This window comes from Botrytis cinerea, chromosome 4 (genome assembly GCF_000143535.2).
Source record: "Botrytis cinerea B05.10 chromosome 4, complete sequence".
NCBI lineage: Eukaryota > Fungi > Ascomycota > Leotiomycetes > Helotiales > Sclerotiniaceae > Botrytis > Botrytis cinerea.
The window spans coordinates 2,287,511-2,312,076 of NC_037313.1; the positions used below are offsets into that span (position 1 = coordinate 2,287,511).

General features: G+C 43.3%; 4 protein-coding genes across 7 annotated transcripts; 3 read left to right on the forward strand and 1 right to left on the reverse strand.

The window, feature by feature from the left end:
* The first annotated feature begins 1,144 nt into the window (after window positions 1–1,144).
* BCIN_04g06630 (hypothetical protein) lies at window positions 1,145–2,133 on the forward strand. The gene is made up of 3 exons (XM_024692736.1): window positions 1,145–1,383; window positions 1,472–1,705; window positions 1,787–2,133. Exons 1-2 carry the CDS (start codon window positions 1,311–1,313, stop codon window positions 1,681–1,683), a joined length of 285 nt encoding a protein of 94 aa, XP_024548517.1. The 5' UTR covers window positions 1,145–1,310; the 3' UTR covers window positions 1,684–1,705; window positions 1,787–2,133.
* A 1,456-nt stretch (window positions 2,134–3,589) lies between these two features.
* BCIN_04g06640 (hypothetical protein) lies at window positions 3,590–5,810 on the reverse strand. Of its 2 annotated transcripts, XM_024692737.1 has the most exons (2): window positions 5,228–5,810; window positions 3,590–5,144 (listed from the first exon to the last, which is right to left on the reverse strand). In XM_024692737.1, exon 2 carries the CDS (start codon window positions 5,134–5,136, stop codon window positions 3,619–3,621), a length of 1,518 nt encoding a protein of 505 aa, XP_024548518.1. In that variant the 5' UTR covers window positions 5,137–5,144; window positions 5,228–5,810; the 3' UTR covers window positions 3,590–3,618. The 2 variants fall into 2 exon arrangements, with proteins under 2 accessions (XP_024548518.1, XP_001549311.1); XM_001549261.2 differs by having other exon boundaries at window positions 3,590–5,810.
* Window positions 5,811–15,877: 10,067 nt separating this feature from the next.
* Window positions 15,878–18,591, forward strand: BCIN_04g06650 (hypothetical protein). 2 transcript variants are annotated; one of them, XM_024692738.1, is made up of 3 exons: window positions 15,878–16,174; window positions 16,281–17,647; window positions 17,704–18,591. In XM_024692738.1, exons 2-3 carry the CDS (start codon window positions 16,313–16,315, stop codon window positions 17,977–17,979), a joined length of 1,611 nt encoding a protein of 536 aa, XP_024548519.1. In that variant the 5' UTR covers window positions 15,878–16,174; window positions 16,281–16,312; the 3' UTR covers window positions 17,980–18,591. The 2 variants fall into 2 exon arrangements, with proteins under 2 accessions (XP_024548519.1, XP_001549306.1); XM_001549256.2 differs by having other exon boundaries at window positions 15,878–17,647.
* A 1,241-nt stretch (window positions 18,592–19,832) lies between these two features.
* Window positions 19,833–24,137, forward strand: BCIN_04g06660 (hypothetical protein). Of its 2 annotated transcripts, XM_024692739.1 has the most exons (2): window positions 19,833–21,604; window positions 21,656–24,137. In XM_024692739.1, the coding sequence occupies exons 1-2, from the start codon at window positions 20,558–20,560 to the stop codon at window positions 23,522–23,524; spliced, it is 2,916 nt and encodes a 971-aa protein (XP_024548520.1). In that variant the 5' UTR covers window positions 19,833–20,557; the 3' UTR covers window positions 23,525–24,137. The 2 variants fall into 2 exon arrangements, with proteins under 2 accessions (XP_024548520.1, XP_001549304.2); XM_001549254.2 differs by having other exon boundaries at window positions 19,833–24,137.
* The last annotated feature ends 429 nt before the right edge of the window (window positions 24,138–24,566 follow it).

The following is a 24,566-nucleotide window of genomic DNA, read 5'->3' on the forward strand; positions in this document are numbered from 1 at the left end:
CATGCAACATGTATGAATATCGGCCTAATAATCCTCGGTATACCCCTATCGATAGCCGAGAATGGCAGGTCAGATAAGAAGGATCTTAATCTTACGTAGAATTAGCCCGACCCCAGTTGTTGGTGTGAACCGTGAGATAAGAATCTTCAAGTTGAATTAAGCCTTGTGGCCCGCTCTTGGAGAATAGACGAGCATTTTATCTGACACTAAACACGGTAAGTATTTCCCCTCTTACGTCGCATTTACCCCAGCTTGGAACTAGGATACCGAAAACACGGGTAGGAATTCCTTCAACACAACCAAGGAAACTACCGAGGCCTTGTTGGTACCCCTCACCCCCATATCTTATTTAAATGACACAAATCCTGAAAACTAATTCAACCTCTATACAATCGTACGAAAAAAAAAAAGAACTCTATAGTACTCTATTTTTCTAGCCCATAGGCTTTGTTGTTCTAATGTTCTTACAAACACACATACTATAAGTTATCTCGACTTCGACAATTAATTTAAATTTGCAATGGCTTCGCACCACTCTGAACTTCCTTATCGGTTCATTACACCCTGAATACGCATTAGAATCTCATGCAACAGTTAGAATCCTCGAGAGATCTTCTCCCTTTCAGGGTTCGTTTGACCGAGAGAATTGTCATGATTTGGTAGATGTTCAGTCATCCTACTTATCCAGGGGCTTGAAGAATGGTTCTCGCATCCATGCCTTTATCGATATGAGATTGTTAAGGAAGATGTATATCAAGGAGCAATATAGACATCTCATTCGACAGTCGTATTTCGCACACTACCCCATGTTCGGGCTTAAGACGCGGACCCGAGTGTACGCGGGTTCAATTGGTACTCTCAGCAAGATATTTGTTGATCGCAATTGCTGCTTTACCAAACGACAGGGCATGTTTGGATTTTCCTATTTTTCTATTGCATCAGCGTTGACGTTGCTTAACAGCGAGTTATCACATTGCAGCTAGGATTCTCTTCAAAGTTAATTTTACTTTGCCTCCTTGTACCTTTCGTTTACTTTTTGGAGTTGCTGTGACGTGTTGGCTGCATCTTCTTTGATATTAGGCACACTCACCTCCCTAGCGGCCGGTGACACAATTGCTCGATTGAGAAGCTCACAGAGTGTGCTGGAAGTGGCAATCAACATTTAAAGTTTCGAATAAAGATCTGCATATATAAGTAGATACGGGTACCAAGAGATTGGCACAGATGTATTCCATTGAAGCAAATCATACCATAAGTTTATCGGACGAAATCAAGCTGTTCAGCAACACGTTAGATTCAAACCAAGAATCATGTTATTCTCCACACTTATTATTTCTTCTATGGCGGCCCTCGCAGTAGCAAGCCCCCTGAGAACCCGCTCTGGTACGTGCTCGTCCCTAGAAGATTATGGTCTACTCATGACTTCTTTTCATATCTATTCCGAATAACTCTTTCTAACATCACATTCTAGGAAATGATGTTGCTGTCGATGAAAGCTCACCTGCCCCTTTAATTGAATGGTCAAACACAAAAAGAATTGCAAGGACGACTGCCGACGAAGAAGCTTCACTTGCCCCAATAATTGAGTGGGCTGATACGAAGAAGACCGCAAGAACTGTCTCCAACGAGGAAGAAATAGCACCTACGCCCCTTATTGAATGGTCAAACACGAGAAAGGCTTAGATGACCGCCAATCTTAGCTTCAGTCAGTCCCTCAAGTTAATACCTTCAACTGATCGTTACACTACCTACACCGCATAGATGCTAATAGGGGCTTTGTGTGTAGATTGCCATGTCATCAAGGCTCGTACGCAACAATTCCATTGAAGTACATGCGGTTTTGAGGTTGATCTTACTATTTTGCCGGCTATTGGGATACAGGATGGACGGACGTCGTTAGTCAGAAGGGCTTTCAATCAATGCATGGTCTATAACTATTGGTGTCACCTCGGTGGTGATTATGACGTCTTCATAATGAGTATGGTTTATTGTATTGTATTGTATTGTATTGCGTCTATCTTATTCTAGGTTCAGAGCTACCAGAGCTATATGCAATACATTCGTACGCTAGCGCGCTATTGCACTCACGTGTGTAAATTCACTCGTGTCGCAACAATCACCTTCTACCTTTCAAATATGTAAGGCTCAAGAATGCAACCACGATGCTTTCACTAGTCCTTGGGTCATCACTCACTACTTTGATAGACTCCGTAGTTTCTTAAGCTACGCAATGGTATGTACAAAGCGAATCATGACTTTGGTGAATAACCCGGGGAGAATGCGTTCTCAGAGTGGATTGTTCGTATGCTCATCCTTCATTTCCCCCGCGCAGATATTGTTCAACAGATAGACTCGTTAAGACAGTGATCGAGTCCAAATCTTCTACGCAAGTTCTGGTGATTTTGTTCTTCATAATAGGTAACCTAGAATATGGTGATCTAGAGTGAGTATCATATGATTCACCAATAATCCATAGTGTACTATGCACTCTATCAGATGTGGTGCTGGGTACCAACTTAGAACTTGCAGTAAACGCTGGAAGTATCAGCTCCAGCGTAGTTCATCAGCATACCACACCAGCTAAAGGAATCGTTCTTCTAGGTGTGGAAAGGTGCAGACTATTAATGCTATGGATCTAGATTATTTATCAATCCACTCAAGTCGCACTTTCCATATTCATCCCCAACACCGCCAAGAATACATTTCTACCCCCCCTCCCCCAACCCTCCTAAGTTTTCCTACAGTTTAGATTTCGAAACTTCAAAATACTATTCGAAAGTAAACTCTCAAGAACATCATTTCACAACGCAAAATACAACTAAGTAGATCTCCAAGATCGCGAGATGGATGTTCGATATGCACAAAACAGTACAGCATACTCCAATCCGACTAGGATCATAATCGGACAAATAGACACAAGTGATTCAACCAGCACAATAGTAGCCATTCATCGCGGCCATACTAGTAAAATCATAAAAGAAAAACCACTCTTGGAGCTAAGTTAAAGTACATCCATCCCCCGCGTCTCCAAAAAGTAAAAAGCAAAAACATACAACAGCAGGGATTCGCTGGTGGTCACCCACCCAACTACTAATCTGCCGATCTAAGGCTTGTGTATGGCAGAGCGGACGGGATGCCCAATTCTCCTTAGTCTATGGTCGTATGTGACAGAGAGTTAACATTGTAGAGATATATTATGTGTTACATGAGCTACAGGCTCGCTTGAGCTCATCGATGCGACTTATTACTCATAACCCAATTTGACGCATTTGAGCGAACTGCGGAAGAGAGTTGATAAGGGCGATCGGCGAATGAAGTGCAACAAATGCCAAAGAACTTACAAGAATCGGGTTGCGTTGAAGCACCATCTGGTATCGGTGCAACATAAGCCGCTCAGCGGTATCACATACGTGGCGGATATGGAGTGCAAAAGGCATTTCAATTGCCTGTCGGCCCAGTTGCATCATTTGGAGGCTGGAAGATGTGTCTGGGATGACGAAGACGAAACTGAATGCAGCTATTGCAGCGAATGATACTGGAAGAATTATAACTTCAGGAAATTACAAAAACACACATATACATAGCGGTTTGGAAGATAGATAAATATCCATTTGATAATCACGCCGCTGTTCTGGTTCGTTTATACACATTGCTATCAATTTCCGAGGTGTTCCTTTTCCTGGACAAGCCCTTACTGCTTTTCTCGTCAACCAATATTCGAAATTGACAATCAACTTTATAGTACGTATACTGCTCCTTATTACCTGCACGGGCAGCACTGCCTAGTTTTAGAAGATCGTCCATCAAAAAAGTCATTTCGGCTCCACGTTGCAATATGTTGATTGAATTGATGAGCCCAGCTATATCTGATACAAGCAATCGACGCGTTGAATCTTGCAACTCGGAGGTGCTGCTTGAATCTGTCGGGTCGTAGAACAACAGCGCAGAGCACCAGGGTCTAATGGCATCGAACTTTGCAACATTAGACTCACGAACACTTTCACCAAGACTAAGTAACTTGGAAGTTAGTCCTCTATGTCCTAAGACATTTGGATTTAGTTTCGCTGCTGCATCCAACCACTCCTTAAATTCTGACCCAAGAGCCTCCGATGTAGCGCGTTGTCTGAGTTGCTGGCTTACTTCTCGAATATCGGCAAGGTATTCTTCATCCAGTTCTCGAGCATTCGATTCCAATTGGTATTCGTTATCCAGTTGTCTAGCATTGGACTCGGCGAGGTATTCCTCATCCGAGTTCACCTCTATATCAAGATATGTTTCAACATGTCCTGAATCCTTGTGATTATTGTCAAGGTGTGAGTCTCCTGATAGTTCTCCACGGTCAGGCGAGAAAATACTGTGGCGCGCCGGTATAGGATCTACATATGCGGTCAATGGCGAATGGAGAACCTGCACTTCCGTCGGCCTTTGTGCATCGTGCGCGGTGTATAGTGGCGGTGATTGATCCTGAGGTTCCTCATAGTTAAAATACGTCCAGTTCACTAGCATAATGCCTTGTTGAGAGTATATCTTCCTCATGTCAGATTCGGAGATCTCTGCACTTGTATCATACAAGCGCTCGCGAATCTCTTTCAGATGTTGTCGCGCATAATCGCTAGGTCTAACATATACCTCAAATTTCTTCATGAGAGATAAAGACCTGATTGCACGGATCAATTTGCTGGAGGTTTCATTGAAGGGGCAGATAGTTGTAGATTCCTTCTCTTTTTGAACAACAAATCCTGTAAATCGAATATCAAATTTTAAAACAATTACACGCTCTAGATTGCTTATACCGGCTTCGTGAAGGGCGGATGCATCAAGATGAGATAAACCATTGAGCTCTTGTATCGGAAGATCCTTCGAGGCATATTCAAAGTCAACATGTGGCGGGATAGCCAATAACATATATATATGATGACGCTTGCCAGAAATCTTGATAGCCACCTTAAGTGAGAACTGTATGTGAATATGTCGTTTAGAATCGCAGACCACTTTCATGATAATGTCGACATTTTTTTTGTTGCGAGGCATACAAGAACCTAATGTCCAACAGCTGTCGTCCTCATCAATCCACTTTATATATACTCTCTCCGTAAGGAGACTTTTCAACCCAGGTATTTCGATCGGAACCGCCATGTCGTGCACTATACTTGTGATTAGCTATATAGAGATAAAGGACAATTGCATTGGGAAGAATGATCCCACGCTATGCGTGTATCCCACCCACCCAGGCTAATAAGAGAGCAGCCTTGACTCTATGGCACCGAAAGTATCAGGGCGTCCCCAAGCGGCAGATGCTGAGGAACCGTAACCACGGAGTAGTATATACTATCAGGGTGTCCCCAAGCGGCAGATGCTGAGGAACCGTAACCACGGACTCGGTGCAAACCGAGTCAGGGTGTCCCCAAGCAGCAAATACCGAGGAACCGTAACCACGGAGTTGTATATACTATCAGGGTGTCCCCAAGCAGCAAATACCGAGGAACTGTAACCACCGAATTGTATGTACTATCAGGGTGTCCCCAAGCGGCAGATGCTGAGGAACCGCAACCACCGACTCGATGCAAACCAAGTCAGGGTGTCCCCAAGCAGCAAATACCGAGGAACCGTAACCACGGAGTTGTATATACTATCAGGGTGTCCCCAAGCGGCAAGTACCGAGGAACCGTAACCACCGACCTCTCTGCGAAGTTTGGAAAGACGCTAAAGGAGTTATTGTGCAAGAATAATACATATATAATAGTGCAATGACCGACATAGGTGGAGGTGATAGAAGTGAAGATAGAAATGATGGAATAGAGAAAGACCCCAAAAAAAGTAGGTGGGAGGGCATCTATGTACAGAGTGTATACGATTTCAGGTGGAGCCGATCTTAGCCTTATTTCATATCCAACGCCCCTGTATGAAGGTTAAGGTAAATCTTCTAAAATCCTCTTTTAATAAAATCTTGCTGTTTTTAGAGATTTTACTGCTGCTTTGAGTTTTTCGAATAGATATTGAGCTGTCCCCCTCCAAAATGCAATACTTGAAGCTTTTTCTTGCTTTCTATCAATTTTAATGATTTTATAGTATTTGAAGTATTTGAAGCTTTCCATAGGTTCTAAATAAGCGTTAGATAGGATTTCGAATTAAAACTCAGTGAAAAATAGTGATTGTAAATAAAATGTGAATAAAACATAACTTTTACAATACTTTCGCCAGCCGAATTTCACTATATAAATGTTCAACCAGCGTGGTGATTTGATTAGTCCAAAGCCTAAAAGTGGAGGAAACACGATCGCTTTTTCTTGTGTTTCACAATACTTATCTACCTTTCTATAAGTTGTGTTACATCAAGGCCCCACAGCAACTTCCTTCCGTCGGCTGAATTTGTAATCCGATTATACTCTTACTGGTGTATTTGATTGGTGAGAAACAAGTGCTCTATGGTTGTATTCGATAGCAACGAGATGAAGCATTACTAGGTACTACTCGATTACCTATCATCCTCATAACCATTGATCCCTCTGCTTGATCGCTTCAAACATGAACCTTATCTAATCCTCTGCCACTTCCACGTGACCAGAGAATCGACAACGTCACACAAAGCTATTTGCAGTATTGAACGAGCAAGAGAATCTCTCAACTGGTGGCTTCCTTCCTCTGTATCCCTATTCTTTCTGAAGCATTGGGAATTGGTGAAATTGGACAAGCCGTGCCCTCTCACAGCATTCTACATTCCAGGGTCCAGCGAGCAAGATTGTGAACTAAGGGGAAACGCCTTCGTTGGGAACTAGAAGAATACGACACTATAGTGAGGATGAATGGGAAGGCCTGTTCCTAGAAGGAGATCCAACATGCTCTTCCACATTGAACGCAGGCGGTGGTGTAGGTGCCGTATTTACGAAACTCAAAAAGTGACATATCTAAAGTTGCGTTTTTCGGAGTACTAACGCATTTTTTGTCACATTTAAATATCTCCAAGGGTGTCCATGAGCCGCGAGAGAATTACGCATAAGATATCCAACATTACCTTCATTGGTACTTCCTTCCCATATCCTGCTTCCCAACTCCGGCTATTCGAGATCAAAAATCATTACTCGATCTTCAACTTCGAAGATATTACACGGTTCAGGATCTCTATAAAACACTCCATACTCAGTCAATATTTTGAAATTTTCTTCCAATTTCGCCTCGAGAATGGGAACATCAGCTTCAGGTCGTGTATCAAAGTCGATATCGTGAAGGCTTTGTTCAAGGATCTTCGAGAGAACCAAAGCAGGAGATCCGTCATGGATTGCCTCTCCATAGAACTTCGGGATAAAGGTTCCTTGAAGAGGCTTCAAATGATGATGCATACATTTTTCTATTTTGAACTCATCATCCAAATCAAGCTTTCGCTTTTTCAAGATAACAGTCGGAGGTAGATAGCTTTGACTGATGGGAAAACCCCGACGAGATAGATGGTTTGTGGCTTTAGATCGATTCGATTAGAACTTATTGCAGTGACATGTCTACGACCCATGTAAAGCTCCTTTTTAAATCAGTTTATAATTTGTCGAATTTTGATCTCATGTATCTTACCAAAGGCCACTGGTCTTATAAGGCCTAAAAGTAAGAATTAGGTTGTAGGGTGTATTAGAGGGTGCATATTAAGATAGTATGGCTGGGGGTGGAAGTAAGGGTAGAGGCGATCGTAGAGGTGAGGGTGGATAACCTCCAGGAGGAGGTGGGAGAGGACCGGGTATAGTATTATTCATCGTAGAGACTAGATAACTTTTGCTTAAGCAAAAAAGATGATAGAGAGAAGAAAGTATGATTTTTTGCAAGAGCAGAACCCATAAAACCTGAATATCCTCCATTGCTACACAAACATGCAACTTCCCAACAGCGACCAAACATCGTGTAAAATCAAATAGATAATAGAACAGCATCCAAAGCCACGAAATTTACATTTCCATCGTGCCAATACCATTGGCTACTCGCAAAATCAAACGCCCGATAATATCGACCTAGATGATTGGCCAGTTTATGACCGTTTGCATCTGTCCAGAATAGCCGGCCCCGACCAATATTCGAACTCTCAAGCGAAACCACTAAGCCAGACTGTGGGGTTCTCCGCTTTAATAGCTATTAATCGCATCTAACCACGCTATACTAGCCAATACAGCCGATCGAGACAAATACCAAATATCAATCATACAGTCATTTGATCTAATACTCTCTCGATCTTTGGCATGGAACTGAACCATTAGAAGATAAACACTTGTGGGCAATGATGCGAGTACGCATATCTTTACATATCAGTTTTCTTGTATTGATTTCCACAGAAGATCAAACTTATGCGCTGGTTTCTTTTCCGAGTCGTATAATTATATCAGTTTTGCATATATTCCTTTCTATTCATCAATAAAAATAACACCATATTACTTCAACACTCCTATCACTTCCCACCCCTCCCTCTCCCTCTCCATCGATCCAGCTATCTTCCCCGAATCCAAGTGGCCAACAGTCTTATTGTGATCTATTAGGTTTAGAGTACCTAACTCGAGTCTTTCCAAGAAGAAATCTCCATTCCAAGCAAGGGAAAAAACTTCCGAACTGTGTCGCCTTCTTGCCAGATATAGACCTTGCATAAATGATTTAATGGATGGATAAGTCGTTCGAGACGACCGCATTCGCTAGCATCCGTAGTATATAGTACTGAAATGGCTGGATTTGGAAGTAGATACTACTCCAGACCAAGAAATTTATTAACCGAACCATAAGTAGATATTCGATAATCGTAGAATAGGTATCAGCCCATTCCTTCTTGCTTCGACTAGCACTAGCAGCTAATCGACTATATGTAACAACACCTGATGCATGTTGCGACAAGACATCTCCCACCATGGTAAACATAGCAGGCAACTACGCAGAGTGAAATCCTCTCAAGTAGAGTGCAGAAATAAGAGGAGAGTATGAGGAGAGTTAGACTTCGATGGCAATAGCTGATGACTGTGCAGATCAAGTGCTCTTATATTACTTTCTGTCTGTCGTGAGCATTCTTCTTCCATGCCAATATGTCGGTACATTTCCGTATATAACTTTACATATTTGCATTGATCAACAAAAAAAGCTAGGTACCTTACCAAATGATGAAAATAATGGTACGATGCTGCAACCATCCCTTCCATTCCTTCTCATATCAAGGCAGTACTTTACCCGCGCTCCCGGCGAGGCTAAGTAGTAACAGCGAACGAAATCAACATCGCCTTCATTTGCTGCTCACGGATGGATGAGAATCTTCTAGAACATACAAAATAGGTAATTATGATCCGGTGCAGGATTCAGTACTCATGGAGTTATCAATCAGTATATCTTTCCTCGTTCTAATCGGGCTTTACATGGCTTAATGGCGGAAGTGACTGAAATTTTAATGCGTGGCATGTCAAGGGCAGACACCAGTGGAGTCTTCAGCCTGCAGGCCACAATAGTTGAATCAGAATCCCATCAGCAATTTCAAGAAGATACAAAGTCACAGAATACATATCCAATCCGAGGTTTGACTGAGCCCAGGCCAAAATAATGATCGTATTATAAGACATGACTGCCTAATTACACTGGCGGTCTTTTCAGGCTCTATCGGGCTGCTAAGCATATCGCGTGAGCATAAAGATCTACCTCACCTCTATTCTTGACAACATACTTCCTTCGACTTCATATCGAACAATCATCCTTACCCCCAGCCGTTAACCCTTCGCGTCAACTTCATCTCGACCAGAAGGATCTGTAGAGTGGTACACATCTCCTCATATCTCCCCTAATAGCACTAATTGCGCAATAACTAAATCAACCCCACTACGAGCTGCCAAACTTCGAGAAACGCAGAAAATTTAAGCGGATCAGGAGTACACATTATATATCAGCGGTACCCAGAGAAGCACAGGTGAAGTATGATCATAGTAGGTGGATCTAGTATCTCTTCAGCTCTAGGGAGTGCCAAGGTGATATCTCGCAAATTTTGAGTTCCGGACGGTACATGTACATATATTCTGTATCTCCAAGAATTTTCGAAATACCTTCCAACGATAACGTCCTTATGGATCTCTCATGTGACTGGTTTGAACGTATTGTGAAATAAAACGTCGGGAATATCGCATCTATAGACATCATATCAACACTGTACGAGATCCTACGATTGCATATTGCTCTTTCCGAGGATTCCGGGGTCCAGAATCTGGGACTCCCTGTACAGATGAAGATGCTTTCTAACAAGCCATTTGCTTGCTCACTCGAAACCTATCACCGTATATTTCCCCCACTTCTGTCGTGTTTCGCATAATTTTTCTTAGGGAGACTCAACCCCGTATTCTGGGTGGGTCGCAATGATCGTGGGAATTCGTAGTAAAATACTTCCATGTCTTGTCATCTAACAATGTCATCACAAGCATAAGACATCTTCACTTGCCGCGTTTCATTGTGTATCAGTCATACTCGAAGACAGGCCGCCTAACTCAAACTTCGAAAAATGTTACAAACAGATTATCACCATAATCCTTGAGAAACAGATACCAATTTAATAATTCTGATATTGCATCTCATTGCGCGCTGGGATCAAATAATGGCACGATAGCAAACCCGCTTCAGTAAACTCACGCGCTTGTGTTACCGTCACTATCGGCTCAGTAATATGACCATGTTATCCTCCAGGTCCCTGCGAGGAAGCTTCTGGGTCTTCTCGATGCATTCTATTGCGTTCCTTGATACTCTGGGGAAGGTGCCTGTTTGGGCGCCATTTCAACCCTGTATCTTAGCTCATCAATGAGTCCAAATCATTAATGGCAAACTCTAAAATCAGTGGAGGTGTTGCTATGTCCTGAATATAGTAACATCCCTCGTTGCAGGTTCTGCTATATCATGCTTCAAAATCTCGATGAGAAAAAAACTTTTAACGACTATGAAACATCTGGATGAAAAAATGATCAGCCGTGGATAATCTGTCTGAGAAGTATTCAACAGCATGATCGTTAAGATCTGCTTCCAAATAGTCTGCCTCCACGGCAGTGGCCCCCGGAGGGCTAGCGGAGCGTCTTTTTGAAATAACTATATTCATCAAGTCAAGCTGTTCGGAATACTCGAATTGCGTATTGGCTAACCTTATGTGAATAGAAATTGACCGTAGAATGGGCATCAAACATTTTTTGAGGTATTTCAACACTAAAATGAACATTAGATCAAGAGTGAAAACTTGAAATTGATAGCAACACACCCAACTGAAATTTTGGAACTCATCAAGAGTAGAAAATATACAACTGTATATACGTAGCTCAACACTGGCAGAACCCCTAAACCTCTCATTCCATAACTGAAAAAACCCCCCGCAACTTTCGGCATAGCCTCGGGACCGAGGTTTTCCAATCCCGTATTCATGTATATATATCCCAAAGAGTAAATTTGATGATTCATGATTGCCACTTGACACCATCACTTCCATCACATCTTCGCGAGCGATGACTGCATCCGTCTACTTTAAGATCTCAAGTAGATTACCAGATCCCTAAAGCTTAAGTTAAAATAACCAACATCCATCCATTTCTCTCGCATCCAGAATGTTCTAATTCCTATAGGGCTTATTTCCCCATTCAGTCTCCATACTACATACTGCACCTTAGCAAGTAACCATCCATCCCAGCCAGCCTCAAACAACCATCTATTTTATCTGTAACCTATCCGTATACCCGCATCAAACATCTTGTTTCCCTCTCCAAGCCATGAAGTTTAGATGTTTAGACGGGGTGTCGAGTAGATAAACAGATAGATAGATAGATAAAGCTAGTCTCCGTGCTTTTTCCAATTTAATAAAACGATATGAGATGGAGGAAACTGGTTTCCAGTTTCGTTTGTAGGCAGTGGATACACAATTATGAGCGCTACGAGATGAAGCGAAATGAGGATATATGAATTGGATGGAATAAGCAGTGACATCTCCAGGTTTGTCCTTGCTCTGGAATGGGGAAATATTGTCTAAGTCTCCACTGGCTTTGAGAGTGTACCAAAGATCTTGTATCCCGTTATGGAAAGGGAAGGAGAGGAAGGATTATTTGTGTTCAGTTGGTGATTGATTGATTGATTGATTGATTGATTGATTGATTGATTGATTGATTGATTGATTGATTGATTGATTGATTGATTGATTGATTGATTGATTGACTGATGATTGATTGATTGATTGACGGATTGACGGATTGACTGATGATTGATATTTGAGTTGTAGCTAGGTAGCATTGGATGGTGGAGTAGCCACAAAAAGTTTATGTTGAAGGAAGGAAAGACTATCGCAATGAATAAGCTGAAAATAAACCTGTCATCCAGCGTTTCGCCATACCGAGTCACGATTGCGATAGCTACATAAGAATACTTACTCATACTCGCACTCATACTATACACATCGTATACACAGACACACACACACACACACACACACTATCTCTAGTTTCCCATCTTTTAGCACTCCACTCCCTCCCTCCCTCCACCTAGCGCTTCCATCCCATCCATCCCATCCCATCCCGCCTTACCATATACAAGTGGAACCGACCAAACTTCACCCTCACTAACTATCGAAAGATAAAATCAAAAACACCTACCAGAAACAGCCAGTGTAATCTCAACGGCCAGGAATTCCATTACCTTTTCTAGTTGTACATTCGTGAGGTTTAAAATGAACCAACGTTAACATGAAACACTTTTTGGCCTGTACTCGGGAAGGTTAATATAAAGTCATCTTTTAGAGCGCGACATGGGACTAATCTTGGCAAAACACGAGATTAGGTAAGGATGGATCATGGATGTTTGTGTGGATAAGAAAACTACTCCGTATAAGTAATCCGGGTAGAAGGCTAGAAGGAGATCGAAGGCTAATCTAATTTTGGGGACTTTCGCTCCAAAACTATTCTAGAGTGATGAGATGAAGGATACGCCGTTTGGAGATGTGAGGTGTGATGATATTTTATCTTGGAGGAATGGGAAGAGAGTGACTGAGGAATTGGAATCCATGGCCCGAGACACGAAATTTCTCCTTCCTTTCGATTTCGACCAATTCCCGAACTCTCATCTCATATTGGAGAAGTGGAGAGCGCGTAGCTGGGCGTTTACAAGAAGTGAAAAAAAAAAAAATCTAGAACAATCTTGTCGGTCGCGAAGGATATCCCAGAGATTTTATTCAATAATGCTCTTGGATTATGACTGATCAGTCCGGGGTGTTTGATAGGCGTTTGCATATTCAGGGGGAATATTTTTTTGGGTGCAGGGAAAAGGCCAGGACGGGTGAAGATCGCCGTCGACGTGAGATTGCTTTTATGCAGGCACAGTTTCATGAACCGTTGTGCGATGCGCCATATGTTCAAGTGAAGAGCTGTGCTGTGTTGTGGGGATCAGATTGGACGACGATTGTTATTTTGGTAGGTTGTAGGTTCAACCGTTTAGTCGGGCGTTTGAGTGACTGAACACTTTGGGCTGAAGAAGAAAGAAAAATTAAAAGATCAAGGCGGTTGAAGAAAAAACAAATGCCGTGGCCTTATGATCGGACTATTTTATATCGATGATCAAGATTTGAGATTAGATTTGCTTTTACCTTGCCCTATTGCCTTATGAGGTCGTGATGCATGATGCTAGAATGATTTTCTTAAAACACTGCGCCTCATGAACTTTACTTTGCATTTGGTACCGATGTCATTGATTCATTCATGGTTATTGATACACTCTTGAAGCTTCGGGTGTTGTGAATGATGATGGCTGAGCAAATACGATGTGAAAGTAAAAAAGGAGTCCGGTCCAAAACACCAGTGGAAGCTCCCGATGAAGGGGCTTGAATCGCTTGACAATTGACAAGCTTTAGCACTAATAGCAATAACACCACCCATCTATCAACCAACCCTTTGACCGAGTAGACTCGAGGCTTTGTCATTCGACGACCATGAGTAAGTGAACAATATGGTACCAACCGGCATCATCTCAATGAGGGGTTTTTCGAGCTTCAGCATCTAGACTGGGGAAACTTGCACTGGATGCCGAAAGGAACCTTGACAGAAATTAAAGACGGTCAGATGAAATTGAAGGTCGGCCACTGAAAGCTTGGCCTTCTTGGAATATCAATTCCCTCAAAAAGTAAGTTACGAATCATGATTAATCAAAAGTAGAAGCACAAAGCACAAAGCAAGCACAACACATCGTACAAAAAGAGAAAAAGGAAGTTTGCGAATTAAGAAAATCCTCTCTATCTAAGTTTCCCTCACCAATCATTCCCATCCCAGCCAACAGATAGATAATTAATTTCCGAACATCTGTGGCTGCTGATATGTGAAAAGTCGTCATCGCCTCGACATAACGTTGACCAATTCTTCCAACTGTAATCTACTCAAGGAACACATACGTACGTGGTTTTAATAAATCGACAAGATGAATCCTGAACTTCTCCGTACGATGCAAGACTATCGCGGTATCGATAGTATATACGATGTACATAAATTGCGCGCATATATAGATTGCATTATCCACAATTTATGACACTTCCCATATCATATCATACGTATGATACACACATGCATATACACATACATACACATACATACATATCTAGACAAATAGATGATTCCACGCGATTCGACTCGCATTCACGAAGAGGAAGAAGAAACATCCAAAACGAAGAGGCTTAAACAAAATGTCGTAATCGGCCAACTACACCAACTAAAGGATGAACGATTCATTTTATCTGAATACCAACTGTATCATCCCAAGGTTCAAATTCATGCAGAAGACAAAAGGAGTAGGCAAGGTATGATTTGATATGATTTGATATGATGAATCACGATCTTTCAATTACCCTTTTTTTCTCTCCCCAAACTCAAAATTCCAAACTCACATTGTTAGTGTCCGTTTTGTTTGTTTAGGACTTTAGGTAGGTAGGTAGTTAAGTAGGTAGTAGCCGGTAAGCTGTTTGCACTACTCTGTAGGCAAAAATCGTAGTATAGGTTTCACCAGCCAACATCAAGATAGAAGAGAGCAAGCCAACCGAATCCCTTGAAACGAAGATTAGTGCCCTTCAATTTCTCAAGCTTGCTTGGACCGGTTTTGCTCCGACCAGTAGGAGACGCGTACGCGATGAGAATTATGGATCGATCAATACTCATCTAATCATCTACTCATCTAATCACCCACCTTATACCTTATACTTCGTTCGTACAGACGGGGGGACCGATAAACATTTTATATATCTAGCTCGCATGCATGCAGATACGGATAGACTTGTGTTCTTCGAGTAATGATTAATGATTAATGATCCCATCAGCACCCGCTGTCCATTCACGATTCTTACCCCTATCTTCGCTCTCATTGGAAGAGAAGCACGGAACGCGCAGAACGCTCTCGCACCTTCGTATGATCATTGGTTCCATCCGCACAAACGTGAGGATATTACTAACCCCTGAAGAGACAATAACATAGCCTCTCAAAAACGAGCAATCCATCCTCCAAGCTTTTGCGTTCCAAGGTTCCGATGACTTTGCAGGGTCAGTTGCGGTGAGATCCTCTTGGAGACCTGGGTTGTTAGCTCTGTACCTGCATAACACCCATGTGGTTTGGAACCGCGCCGCCTGGGTGTGAAATGTGGCAAGCAAAGCGAGAAGAAAAAAAAGACTTTTTTTCCCTTTTCTTTCCCGCAGCGTTATAATGGAGAATGGCACCATGCCATCGTAAGCCATACAAGACCCCTTCCCCATGGATCCATCCTTAACCCATTTTATTCTCCTTGGACCAAGTAGGTAGTAAACGAACCAGGAACCCCCCCTTCATCCATGTTCAATTCATAATTAATCCCACTTGTCCAGGGTTCCACTCATTTTTTTCTGTGCCCACCCTCCCCGTCCGTTTTGCCCATTTCCTTTTAATTCTCCTATAGCGAGGAGCACCGCACCCTTCCTCATCCTTTCTTTAAAAGATTCCTCCACCCTCCTTTTCCAACACAAGATCTTCCTTGATCACTACACAGTCATTACCAAGTCCCTTTTGCACAAAAGAGTTCCTTTCTCTATTTCCAACTCTACAGTCATTCTTTACCTTGAAAGCATACACCTTTTTGCGGAATCGACTTTCGCTCTTTTACACAAACGATTCATCACGACCACTTACATACAAGTTTAACAAACAAGAAACATTTTGGGTACATAGCCATTCTTCTTTGGATTTTTCAGACACTGTTAGGATAGCATTGATTGCTTGGGAATATATCGCAACAGGAAGGAACATATCATTTACGAAGAATCTAGAATTTTAAATTTATCCTTCGATATCAACCACCATGCATTTCACAGCTGCTTCCTTGGCTGTTTTGGCCGGAGTTGCTGCCGCTTCTCAACCAGGTCACTACCACCCAAAGCGTATTAACAACGGTACCATCTCTGCCACCGCTACTGATGCCGGCCAAACCACTTTGACCGTTTTCGCTACCACCGTCCGAACCATCACCTCATGCGCTGCTTCCATCACCAACTGCCCAGCTCGTGCCACCTCCGCCGTAGAGGGAGCTTCCACTACCCCAGAAGTTATCGTCGTCACCGATACCGTTACCTTGGCCACCACTGTTTGCCCAGTCACCGAGGCCGAATCTGCTAGCGCCGTCATCACTAGCAAGCACTTGACATCTGCTCTTGCATCTCTCTCATCTGCCATTGCCAGCGCTGCAAGTGAAAGCTCTTTCTACGGTGCTACCACCACCGTTGCTATCCCAGCTGCTTCCAGCGGAGTTGTTGGTGCTACTACCCCAATTGCTTCAAGTGCTGTCGCAACTTCATCCGCTCTTGGTCTTGAGTCTAGCCCAGCTGCCTCCGGTGTTATTGCACCATCCGGAGCTGCTCCATCTGGAGCTGCTCCATCTGGAGCTGCCCCATCTGGAAGCGCCTCTGCCCCAGCTGGATACGCTTCTTCCCCAGCTTCCTCCCTCGCTGTTTCCTCCCTCCCAGCCGCCGCCGTCTCCAGCGCTCTCGGTGTTGAGTCTAGCCCAGCTTCTTCCGGTGTTGCCGCACCAACTGGATCTTCCCCATCCTCCGTTGTCGTTCCTCTCGGAACTGGTGTCGTTTCCGCCGTCCAAACCGTCACAACCAACGCTAGCCACACCTTGACCTACACTCTCGGCTCTGGTTCTTCCACCACCGTTGTCACCACCACCATCATTGAGACCTCCGCCTCCACCATCTACGCCACTGTTACCCCAACTGAAACCGTTGCTGCTTCCTCCAGTGCCGCCGGTTCTGCTGGATCCCCAGCTGGATCCGCCGCTGCTTCTTCTGAGGCTGGTGTCGTTTCTGCTGGTGAATCTACCACTTCCCAAACCACCACTATCTACGGTACCTCCACCTCCACCCACTACGTCACTGTTTCAGCTGTTTCCTCTGGATCTGCTGCTACTGCTACTGGTCTCGCTGGTGTTACCGCTATTGCCTCAGGTGCTGGATCTGCTTCCCCATCCGCTAGCGCTGGTGCTTCCTCTGGAGAGACCACTGGTGAGGGATCTGGATCTTCCGGTTCCGGATCATCTGGAGCCGAGACCTGTGCTTGTGCTGAGGCCGCTACCGTCACTGTCACTGCTACCGCTGCCGCTCAAACCGTCACCGTTGCTGCTCAGACCGTCACTGTCGTAAGTTTTTACCCATCTTAACCTTTCAAAAAATTCATGCTAACAATCATCCCTAGACCGCTGCTGCTGCTGGATCTGATGCTACTGGTGCTCTCTCCGGTATCCAAACCGCTGTTGTCTCTACCGACGCTGCCGCTGCTAGCACTGATGCTTCCGTCGTTGTTAGCACTGCTACCGTTGTCCCAATCGCAGCTACCACCGCGGCTGTTACTTCCATCCCATTCTACGGTAACGGAACTGTTGTTACTTCCACCAAGAAGTCCAGGTGCTCATCTTCTGGTTTTTTGACCAGCAAGGCTAAGCCAACTGGTGCCAAGCCAACTGGTTACTAAATTCTTTCTCCAAAAGGAATGAATTTTGTATATCCTTGAACTCGATGTGATCAACTGCTTCTTGACAGCGAAGTAAGTGATTATGTATGAGCAAAGATGTTGAGGTGGAGGTTTCCTTTGTTAATTGTACATTGTTTTTTATTGCCAAATATTTATGAAGAGGGTTGGAAATGGAGCAGGATCAGACAGTTTAGAAGATTGGGGATTGATGTAAGGGATTGATATCAATGAAGACAAACAAAAACCATATACTTTCTTGTGCATTATCATTTTTAGAGTTTTATGTATGCGTTTTTTGTGTTTTTGTCGAACCATTTGCTTGCTTGCTTGTTTTTGGTCATCAGGTTATGACTAACACTTCTATGGAGTTCTTGCATTATGATGGCTCGAGGGAATTGGAGGATAGTTTTTTGCATAAGCGGCTCAATTTACAGATTCATGAACGTATTTCTTATATGCTATTGTGCAATTTTCTATTCTTCTCTTCTTTTGATGTGCTGTGCGGAACGATCTAGACAATTGAGATGGTACAATGTTAAGTACGCAAGATTGCTTGTCAGCACAGCGTTATATTCTTGTAAATAGCTTAAAATCAATTGACGATGCAACCCATGTTCTATGGCCTTCTGCACTGGACTGTATAATTTGATGAAATAAATGAATAAACAGAATACCGTTGATTATAACATTGGAATTTGCCACACGGGTACGAAGGAATTGGATGGCAGATTGAGAAAGGTAGAAGGGTGGTATTGATTCCTCTGAAGAATGATTATACACCACACTACGAGAACTATCATGTGGTACGCGATGGATTTTAAAACATTTGGCTTGATTACTACATCGCCATCTTACTACTTATTGACTTGGACGTTAAGGAAATTGCACTGGCAATTCTCATGCGTATCCTTATTTTCATTCTCATTCTCATCCTCATCCTCATCCTCATCCTCGTCTTCAGATTCGTAATCATTTGTTTAGCCACTAGGCTACCTCCCACTTTCGAGGCACTCGAAAATAAGTGAAACCACTCATTTATTGATTGCACTGGCATTAGATTTCAAAGCAATGGGAAATCTATTCCTGGATGTCTGATCCGAAATGAACCTCTTCTCCAACGGAGAGGGAGAACGCAGAATGAAGAAATTTGAATTGAATGGGTCGGACATAATATACTCAATGTAGCATGTACCCCGGAAGATCATTTGTTTGATATTCATCTCGACTCTCGAGTAGGCATTGCGTTTGAAGGTCGGGTGTCTATCTCTGTCTGTCTGATGAATGATGATGGCGTGGAATGGGTCGTGGAGCAAGTGTGAGGGTACTTTTTGACGAATGAAAAGAGAGAGAGCGTATCTTGCATACTGTGTGGCCTTGGAAGTTGGAACTCGGGGTATGTATGATGTTGAGGTTGATGTGCGGTGGGGATTGTGTCTGGAAGGTAAGACATTCTGTCGCATGCATGGGCTTTGGTGTGTGTGTGTGGATGTGTGGATGTATGTGTGTATGTTGTGTGCATGTATGTGCGTAAGGATGGTGTGGGCAGTGTCATGGTGATGATAATGCGTCTGGTGGAAGAGGAAATGTTGTCCACATATTGAATATAGAACATCGAATGTGTTGAAGATGTAGATTGGATGTCGATTGATGTTGATGTGATGTTGATGTGGTGTTGGTGTGATATTGATCTTTTCTTTCTTCACTCCCTCTGATGAATGTTCCATGTGATTCTTTCTTTTCCCATGCCATCCCATGCCATCACTAAGCACAATCGCATCATGCTCGTTTTCAGCCAAGCCTAATAATAAAAGGACAAACCCCCAAAGCCCCAAAGCCCCTTCGCATTGTCAAATGTCTGGGACTTGATTCTCTCAACAACAACAACAACAACAACCACAACAACAACAACCATATCATGACTCGAAGAATCCGAATTCAATCTTCAACGGTCAAGCCAGCCTCCTCAATTAAACTTTAATCCGGTCTTCATACTATCCATCTATCTACACATACATACCATTGCGAGAAATTCATTCATTCATCCATCCATTCGTTCATCGAGGTCATTGTACAACTTCATCCTACTGCTTTATTTAATCTGTGCCTGCCTAGGTCCTGAGGGATTCCACCCAGCTTTACATCTTACATTGCATTGCATTGCCGATACATGACATTGTCTTCGATTCTTCTGGAAGGCGGATACGAAAGATTACTGTACTCTTTATTCTTGACTCGTTACTCTTCCTCGTTACTCTCCACGCTGTACCCTTTCTCCTCTTTATTGTAGTTACTATTTTCGTGGGTCTTTGGAATCCACGTCGAATGTACGGTTCATCATTCAATTCAATTCAATTCAATTCAACTCAACTCAACTCAACTCAATACCAGCATTCACTGTACGCAACAGTCATCATTTCTCAATCAATCACATCATATTTACATGCCTGCCTAGGCATTCGTCCCCAAGCAAGTAGCAACTACCACCATCTGCAACCTGCGAACACTCTCAACCTTCATCCTCAATAAAAATCCACCGCCCCACCCAAAAGGACCCCAGCCATACCTATACATATACACAATGCGTCGCGCATCTCAAGATATGAGTGATCCCGATCGTAACATTATGGAATCAAACGGTATGCCAGAAGATCCTGTAGACCTCGATCTCATATCCGAGAGAGAAGACTCGCCTTCAAATCGAATTCACACACCACCACCACGCATCGCTGCAAGATTCTATCGCCCCATCAACAATCGTCGTAAATCCTCGGCTGCCTCCTCGAGACGAAATTCCATTTCATCGGTTCACTCACATGGTTCGAGTCGTCATGCGGCGGGCCACGCCGGGATGCCGGGTCCGCAGAGTAATTACATCGCTCAACATCTACGTCGAGCGAGTATACTCGAAGACCGAAAGGCTAGATTGGCCGATAGAGCAGCGCATGCGGAGAAAGTTAGATTGAGGGCGGCATTAGCCAAGGCAGCACCGAGAAGTACTACGAATACAGAGGAAAGAGCTTTAGCAGCGCAACAAGCGAGAGAGAAGAACCTGGCAGAGATCGTAGCGAGTTGTGCGGAAGAAGTAAAGAGGGCAAAGGGAATTGCGGAGAGTATGAAAGAGAGAAGGGAATTGGAAGGGAAGAAGCTTAGAAAGGAGATGGAGGAAAAGCTTGCCGAGGCTGAAAGGAGGCGAGAGGAAATCTTGAGTCGAAATAATAACGGCAAACAACGAGGGAGAAGTTTGAGTAATATGAGAAAGAGTTCGAGTCCAAGTCCAGTTGCGGAAATCAAGAAAGCACCCCTTACCGAGTCAGCGGCAGCAAAAATAATTCAAACGAGATGGCGAATCCATAGACGTTGGAGGGCACTACATGATTTTGCAGAATTGGGGCTCACAATTGATGGAGTTCGCGAGACATCATTTGAGAAAGTAGTTGATTTATTAGCACAAGAGAAAGTTCTCGTTAGTACGGCACGTATTCTGAGAATTTGTGGACTCAAAGAAGGAGAAAGCGGATCAGTCAATGAAATGACAGCAGTCCGAACATTTCTCAGCGCTTTCCTTATCCTTGGTCACCCTACACAGGTTTTGAGTAGTAAAGGTGATAAAGGAGAACAGGAACAGGTAGGAGCGCAACCAATGAAGAGGGATGATTTGGCTAATCCACAATTGCAGGACCTCGTTGCAAAAGCCCGAGATCTTCTTATTTCTTTTGAAACTGTTTTGTCTAGATTGACAACTGCAAACAATTATACACCTCCTCCAGCTCAGCTTTCAACATTGTCAGAAGTTTATGCAACGTTCTTCAACGCTTTTATCGCTTGGAAATCGAGAGATGCAAGTACGCTCATTGATATGATGGTTTTACAATTTGTGGAATTGGATTCGATATGGCAAACTGTGAAAGATAGTACGGAAGAATCCGTCACCGATTCATATCGTGATGGGATCAGAGACAATCAACTTAAATTGATGGTCAGGATCAAGAGACTTGCTGGACCAGTTCAGGGGAAGCGATTAATTGCGAATGCTATCCGAGAAGCAAGAAAGGTTAAACAAACCAAACAACCTACTGGGGATTCCAGACCTCGTGCGGCAGAAACCGGATCAGCATCTCCTGTCATTGAAGATTTTAATGCTTCTGACAATGCCGTTGCGTCTCATTTGCAAACTCTCACTCCACCTGCTACACCTGTCAAACAACGCCGTGGACAAGTTACCGATGCAGATAATTTAAGATCGGTCAATTCAATACTTCCAGATAATCGAACTTTGGTTCATGAGTTGGCCATTAATAAAGAATATCGTATCTCGATGGAAGATTGCCTTCAACAACGAGGGGTCGTTAATCAACTCATCTTTGATTCCATGAGACAAGAAGTTGCAGCTGGAAACAGTGATCCTTGGGTTCTTGCAATGGCCGACAACATTAAGGGCAAACTTCAACGTCTTCTTACTCCTGGCAATTCAATGTACAAACTCATTGAAGATTCCCTCGATACAGATTTGGTAGCATCAGAACTCAAGAATGGCAGGTTCTCTTATGAAACTTTCTTCAGTTTTATGGGCAACATCTTACCTCGTTTATGTGCTCCTTTCCGAGATGATGAGGTAAAAACTCTTACCGAGACTTCTCTCAAAGAAGGAGATTTTGTCGATCGTCTTCAAGCATTGATGCGCTTCATCGATTTAATGCAACTCGATTATGCCAATTTCATGCTTCAACAATCGGCTCCTGAACTGATCAAGCATGCTTCCACATATGAAACCAAACGTTTCTCGGAAGAAATGGAAGAGACCAATAACGATCTTACTATTACCACGACAGCTTGGCGCGAAGCTCGTCAAAAAGTTCATACAGAAGCAGCCCGTCGAGATCCGGAGAATGTTGGCTTGGCGAGAAATAGACCTACGCCTGAGAAAATATATATTCAGATGCTGGTAGATATATGTACATCTGCACCCGGGAGCCCAGTACCAGAAACCTTAAAGTTGGATATGGCAAGGATTGAGACGGCAAGGAAAGATACTCTTCGAATCGTCACCACTTCAGCAATTCTTCTACAGGCCAAAAATATCCTTAAGCGAGATGTTCGAAGTCAATGGAAAACTGAAGCTTCAAGAGTTTATTCCGTGCTTGAAAATTCCAAGGAATCAGAACAGGCAGAACAAGGCATCACAGCCGCATTGGAAAGTAGTAGAAGCATGCCTATGGCTACCAAGAATCATATCCGCGAATTGGTCAAGAGAATTATGGCAGCAGCTTCGGCTTTAAGTTCTAGTGAAGGAGAACTTCGTGAACCGGTTATGAAACTTTTGATGACTAGGTTGAGAGGTTATCTCATTCATAGATTGGCAAAGGAGAATCCAAGGAATGATGGGAATGGTAATGAAGGGATTGCGGGGCTAGGTATGCCAGAGTTTGTGGCGAAGATTGGAGGGATTGTGGAGGTGCTTGGGAAGATGGGGAGAGTAGACAAGGATGCTCATGGAATTTGGTACGAGGTTGTTGAGACTGCGGCTGCGAGTGAGGCTGAAACTTGATTTGAATTTTATCTTTGAGGGATGGTGATTTGATTTCATGCGGTTGCCGGGTTGGGGTTCTATGTACATCCCCTTTCGGCAGGCGTCTTGGGGATGGGCTTCATTACCTCGTAGGAATGGATGAGGATTCGGAGTGGGGTAACTTTGATTTGAAATAAGCATGGGAGTTGGTGGCTTGAGGGATTTATTTGTTTACCTGCTTGTATGATTTCTTGCCTTGCTTTGGGATGGTTAGGATATTATATCATGGATGGATGGATATGAATTATGACCTTTGTTTATCACTTGGCCTTTTGCTTTTTTGGAGGGTAATGGATGGGGGATATACATACAGCGTGGTAGGGATTGCTGTGGTATTTGATATCACGTACTTTGTCTACATATAGCATAGCAATGAGTGCGATGTGGTTTTTGTCCTTGGTATAATACATACATTTCATAGGTAATCATGGAGTGCAGCAGCGATGAAATGGGCTGGGGCTGAGGACTGGGACCAGGTCATTTTCATAACAAACCACTCATAAAACTCTTTCTGATTGGTCATATGTAATGTGCCGACGCTAGGGCAGGGTTGTTCCATTTCGACTACACCAATATACATCTTTTATCTTCATGTAACTTTGCATCAAATTGAATTACCTGTCGTGTGTCATCAATTAATTTTTCATTTGTAAGGAATTCCCTTTCTGTAACCAACGCCCTCCTGCCTCTATCATTTTTTCTCCTCTTCTTCCGCGTCACTCTTTCCACAGCCTCAAACTACTCCTTTTTCCTATTTTCTATCTCTTTTCAGAAGCTATTCATCTTGGCCTTTCTCAGGCGTAGTAACTCAATCCTTCACTCTCAATGTACCCTCTCCCTTTACTCATCGTCGCCCCTTCTTTTTTATTTCTATTTTTTGGGGGGGGGGGGGGGGGGTGTTTACCGTTGACTTGAGAAGGATACGAAAGACGTAGCACCCGCGTATCGTAGGTCCTAATTATCTATATTGTATTCCGTTTAAAGATCTATCTATATACGGGGAGTAGTAGGTCTTATATAG